Here is a 5,566-nt window from a genome sequence, read left to right as displayed (position 1 = left end):
TAATGAAATAATGTTAATAAATATTCCCCTAGACTAATAGTAATAATTTTTAAGGAAAAAAACGAACTTAATAATAAGTTTAAATAATTAAAAATTAATTAAACAATGATGCTAAATATTCTGCTAGACCCATATTAATTCTTTTAAGTAAAAAAAGACGATAATACAGTGCTCAAAAGGTCCATTTTATGAAGAAATTACATTTTTTTAAGGGAAGTTTTCAGGTACTCGTGGGGTGTGTGTTAGGGGTGTAAAATCCATTTGTCTGATGCATGAAATTCTTCGTTGGATAATAAATTCTTTACAGGCCCCCATAGTCTTCCGTCAAATTTTTAAAATCCTAAAAAATTATTCTAAAAACTCAAAAAAGTGATTTTTCCCTGTGCATTTCACATGGGAAACTTCAAGTCAAAACTTAAAAAAATAAAAAAAATAAATATATTAAAAAATTAGGAAATTTCTTTTTTCTATAAAATCTGTGAGATCTTGAGGAATCTCATTCAACATTTTTCAGTCACATATATGCAATCTCATGCAATCTTGCAATTTAATGTACACCTAACATCTGAGCAATTAACCCCTCGTGTGGCACAATCCCAATTCTAGGAAATAAAGAATAGACGAATTTAAAACATTAAAAAGTATTTTTTTTAATATTAATTAGCCTGTGGGACTATTTTTCGGTATATTTTTTTGTACTTGAGATGATAGACATGTTATTTTAGCCAATCATTGAAGAGAAGTTCAAAAATATTTACAAAGAGAAAGAGAAGAAACACTGGCAATTTTTTCAAATCAATGTCATAATAGTGGCATTGCTAAAAAAATGTCAAATAGTGTCGTGAGTCCAATCCCTGGAATTAGCTTTATTTTAACCTCAGTTACAAATTTCGAAATTGTAATAAATAATAAGCGATAAGTGTTCGCAGCTGATATATTATGTTAGCTTCAGTTTGCTTTAATTTTTAAGTTGTTTCGTTTCATTAATTAAAATTTAGAAACAGATAAGTGTAAAATGAAATCATATTCAATTGATAATTTATATAAAAATTCTTTGGGATCAATTTTAAATCTTCAAAATTGTAAAACAAAATGAAATTAATAATTGGAAACTAATATTTTTGACATAACGAATAAGCTTTTGTCTTTTTTTGTTGTTTGCCTTTTGTCTTCAGATATTAATTTCAGTGGTTTCAGTAAACATAATTAAATTCCACAAATCTATTACATTTAAATTTTTTTTAAATTTTAAGCATGAGTGGAGAACCTTTTTACTTGATTATATAAAAAAGTCAGAATTATTTCAAATATTATAAAACTAGTATAACTTCCCCATTTTTATATACTTAAAAACTGTCAATTGAACAATTTTATATCTTAATCAGCTTTCAGCTTGAAATTTTCAACATTAAATGACTTCAAACTGGAATCGTTTAAAATTAAACAATTTTGGATTTAAAGCATTTAAAACACAATAATTTTATATAGAAACATGGAAAATGGATTAGTTACATTTTTTAATTTTTCAAAACTGTATGGTTTGATAATAATTGTATTTTTCAGTTGAAAAAATCATTAAAACCAATTCTTAGATAAATAATTAATTTGAACATGCAATGTCCACAATTTTATAGTTTTGAATTTACATTAACACAATATTGTAAGCCTACACACATAAATTTGCGTGCGCTAATTTTTTTTATACAAATTTAACCCCAAAAACACGAAAATCGTGGCAAATAGCTTTTAAATCTGATTGCTTACAAACTGCAAAATATACATTAAAAGCGTGCTTTTTTTAATGAATAACCATTTGAAATTAAATTTTTTAAAGGAACACTTAAATTTGTATACTTTCAAATAATTGGAAATTCAAAATTAATGAATTTTACAATTTAATAGAGGACCATTTTATAATGTAGAGCGATTAAATTAGAAAATTTAAAAAATTGAAATTGCTATCAAATGGTAAAATCTAAATATGTAAGAATTAAAATTTGAAAAATTTCGAAAAAGTATTAATAACGGTATATTTTTAAAAGCAACTTTCCAAATTTCCAACGTCCTTGCTACTACTTGGTTGAAAATTCAATTTTTTGGTTGAAGATTCATAATTTAATTAATCTCTTAAGTTTTAATTTAGTTGTTGTTGTCGAACATTAATAATTTTAAGTATAAAATTTAACGACTTGGCAAAAATTTGAAGTACTTTGTTAAAAAATCATTTTGTTGATAAAAGCTTTATCATTTCGGTTGAATATTAAATTTTTTGGTTGAAAATTAGTTTCTTCGTACTGAAAATTTAACTATTCCATTTTTAGTAGAAAATTTATCTTTTGAAGTATAAAATTCTACTAAGTATTTGTTGTAAACTTCGTGTGTTCTATGGAAAAAAATTTTTTTTTCATTAATTTTTTTAACGGAAAATTTAACTATTCCATTTTTCATTAAAAAATGTATTCTATTTTTAGTCGACAATTCAACTATTTTGTAGAATTTTTCAATATTCATTGAAATTTTTTATTAGAATTTCCGAATAATTGTACAATATCACACTTATAGCGTTTAAAGGTAAAAAATTTACATCTTTCATATCTTAAAATTTTAAACTGGAAAAATGATTGAAAAACTTCGAAAAAGCAACAATAACTGAATATTTTTAAATTGGTATTCCAATTTACCCTTTCCAAATTAATATTGGATTTTTTAAAAGTTATATGACAACCAAATAGTTGGACTTTGCTAAAGTGGTTACATTTTTTATCAAAATATATACATTTTCAACAAAATAGTTTAATTTTCTACCAGTTTCAAACCAAAAAAAGGCGAGCGTTAAACAAATGAGTTAAATTTCCAACAAAGAAGTTCATTTTAAACATAATAGTTGAATTTTGTAGAAAAATATTTGAATTTTCCACCCCTCTCTCCATAAAAAAAACGAATTCGAAAAAAATAGTACAATTTTTAACCTAAGAAATAAAGTTTCAACTATAATTATGAATCTTCAACCAAAGAACTGAATATTGACCAGAGTAGTTCAACTGTCAACCGAATGGTTAAATTTTCAACTAGAAGTGAAAAATTTTCAACAAAATAAATGAACCATTTGCACAAAATGATCTTGCAGAAAAAGATGAAATTTTAAACCAAATACAAGACAACATAGTTCATTTTTCAACAACAATGTTCATTATTTTTCAACCAAAAAAGAATTATATTTGAAGGCGAACAACTCTACAAAAATAGTTGATTTTTAAACAAAATACATGAATTTTAAACCAAGTAGTTACACTTTAAACGGAAATAGGTGAATTCTCTACCAAAAATTTAATGGTTGATATAATTTCAACCAAATTTAAAAAAATTTTAATCAACAAAATTAAAATTTTAAAAAGTGGCCTTAATCCTTAACTCAAATCCTGGAAGAAAATTCCCAGACAATTCCATGTATCTCAAGTTTTTTCCAGGTTAAAAAAAAATCATTCAAACAAATTTTTATTTGATCTTTTTATACTTAAAATTCCGGACATATTTACTATTTAGGTCAAATTAATGGACATTAATCAAATATTTCATTTTCAACAAGATAGATGAATTTTTAACTAAACAGTTGAACTGTCAATCAAAAAGATTAATTTCCTACAAAAAACGAAGGTTTTTTCTACAAAATGCATAAAGTCTCAATCAAACAGTTAAATTTTCAAATAAAAAATATCAATTTTGAATTAAAAATAGAACAGTGAAATTTTCAGTCAAAAAAAATTAATTTTCACACCAAAAAATGTAATCAATGTGTTGAAGTTTCAACTAAAATTTTGAATCTTCAATTGGAATACATGACTTATTAACCAAAAAGATTAATTAAAAAAAGAGTTTCATCTTTCAACTAAGTAGTTTTATCTTCAACCAAAACATAGATTTTCAGCTCAAACGATGAATATTTAACTTAAATACTTGAATACTCAACCAAGAAGATGAATTTTCTAACTAGAAGATTAATTTTTAAATATAAGTTGAATTTTCGACTAAAAAATATCAATTTTCAACCAAATAGTTAGTTTTTGATCAAGAAAAGATGAATTTTTAACCGAAAAATGGAATAATTTAATTTTAAGTGTTAACTAAAACGATAAATCTTTCACTGCAATAGATACATTATTAACAAAAAATATGAATTTTTCATTAGGAAGATTAATTTGTACATAAAAAAGACGAATTTCCAACAAAATACATGAATTTTTAACTAAAAAAGATAAAGTGTCGATCAAAAATTGAATTGTTAAGTTATTAGTTGAAAAAATTAACGTTTAAACAAAAATATTAATTTTAAACGTACTAATGGAATATTCAATTGTAATAGTAGTTAGATTTTCATTTAAAAAAAAAAAAAACAATTTTAGACTAAAAAGATCCATTTTCCACAAAAATGATTTATGTTCAACTAGAATAATTGAATTTTCTTCCAAGAAGATTAATTTATACCAAAAAAAAAAAAACGAGCTTCGAACTAAAAAAGATAATTTTTCAACTAAAAATTAAATAAATTTTTAATTAAAAATGAATGTGAAATCAAAGAGATGAATTTTTAAATAAAATGATAAATCTTTGACAAAAGTAAATTTATTTGTAATCAAAATTAATTTTCAATAGAATAATTAAAATTTCAACTAAGTAATTGAATTTGCATGCCAAAAAGATGATTTCTGGACACCAAATTTATTAGTTGACACAAATTGTCAAGCAAATACTTAAATTTTCGACTAAAAACGATCTATTTTCAAACAAAAATAAAATAGTTAAATTTTCAGTAAAAAAAATAAATTTCAAACAACAACAAAAACTAATTTTCAACATAATAGTTCAATACAGTAATATAAAGCTACTTTTATGAATGAAGAACAAATATTCCTATTTTTATATTATTTTTATAATATTGCTGGTAGATAATACTTACTGAGTTTGCCTGGACCTTCGACCTCGTCTGCCGCCGATTACAGGGTTCCCAAAGTGTTCCGGGTGCGTTAAGGGAAGCTGGTCTAAAGTTTCACTCTCCGCAAAGTGACGTCCACTTTTCAAACAAAGAGCAGTTCTTCTCAACGTGGTGATATCCCCATCGTCGAAAACAACTGTGTACTGACTGCAATCTTGAATCTTAGTGATCGTCGCCTCGACAAAATCCTTTCGGTCATTGTGCCTGGCATCTACGGAAGCACCTACTCTTAATGTTCCTTTAATTTGATCATCCGTGACTGTAGCCGTACCTAATCCCTGCTTGTAAGTGACACGACACTTCACGGATCTAACGACCTTCCTGATTTTAGCTTCGCAGAAGGCACCCTTGTACTTGGCGCTCACCTCCGTACCGACGGACAGATATGGCGGATCGTCTCCCTGTTTAACAAATGACCAATTATTAGCAACACGCATACATTTATTCAAATAATAATCTAGCATTTAGACCGAAAACGGACATTCTAAATCCGAAATTAAAATATTCTTTGTCAAAAAAGAAATGCCGCGGTATAAATTAAAAAATGTAGCTTGTCCTAAAATAATCAGCATCAGA

The 5,566-nt window shown here is 25.5% G+C and overlaps 1 protein-coding gene across 2 annotated transcripts in view; it reads right to left on the bottom strand.

The window, feature by feature from the left end:
* Positions 1 to 5,566, bottom strand: part of LOC117180180 (AT-rich interactive domain-containing protein 4B) — a 36,773-nt gene that overhangs the window by 29,567 nt on the left and 1,640 nt on the right. For both annotated transcript variants that reach the window (XM_033372542.1, XM_033372543.1), the window contains one exon: positions 4,955 to 5,391. In XM_033372542.1, coding sequence (XP_033228433.1) covers positions 4,955 to 5,391 — 437 coding nt within the window. The remainder of the gene's footprint in view (positions 1 to 4,954; positions 5,392 to 5,566) is intronic.

The sequence above is a fragment of the Belonocnema kinseyi genome, chromosome 9 (genome assembly GCF_010883055.1).
Source record: "Belonocnema kinseyi isolate 2016_QV_RU_SX_M_011 chromosome 9, B_treatae_v1, whole genome shotgun sequence".
Taxonomy (NCBI): domain Eukaryota; kingdom Metazoa; phylum Arthropoda; class Insecta; order Hymenoptera; family Cynipidae; genus Belonocnema; species Belonocnema kinseyi.
Note: the sequence above shows the minus strand (reverse complement) of the source record. Positions and strands in the feature narration are given on the sequence as shown.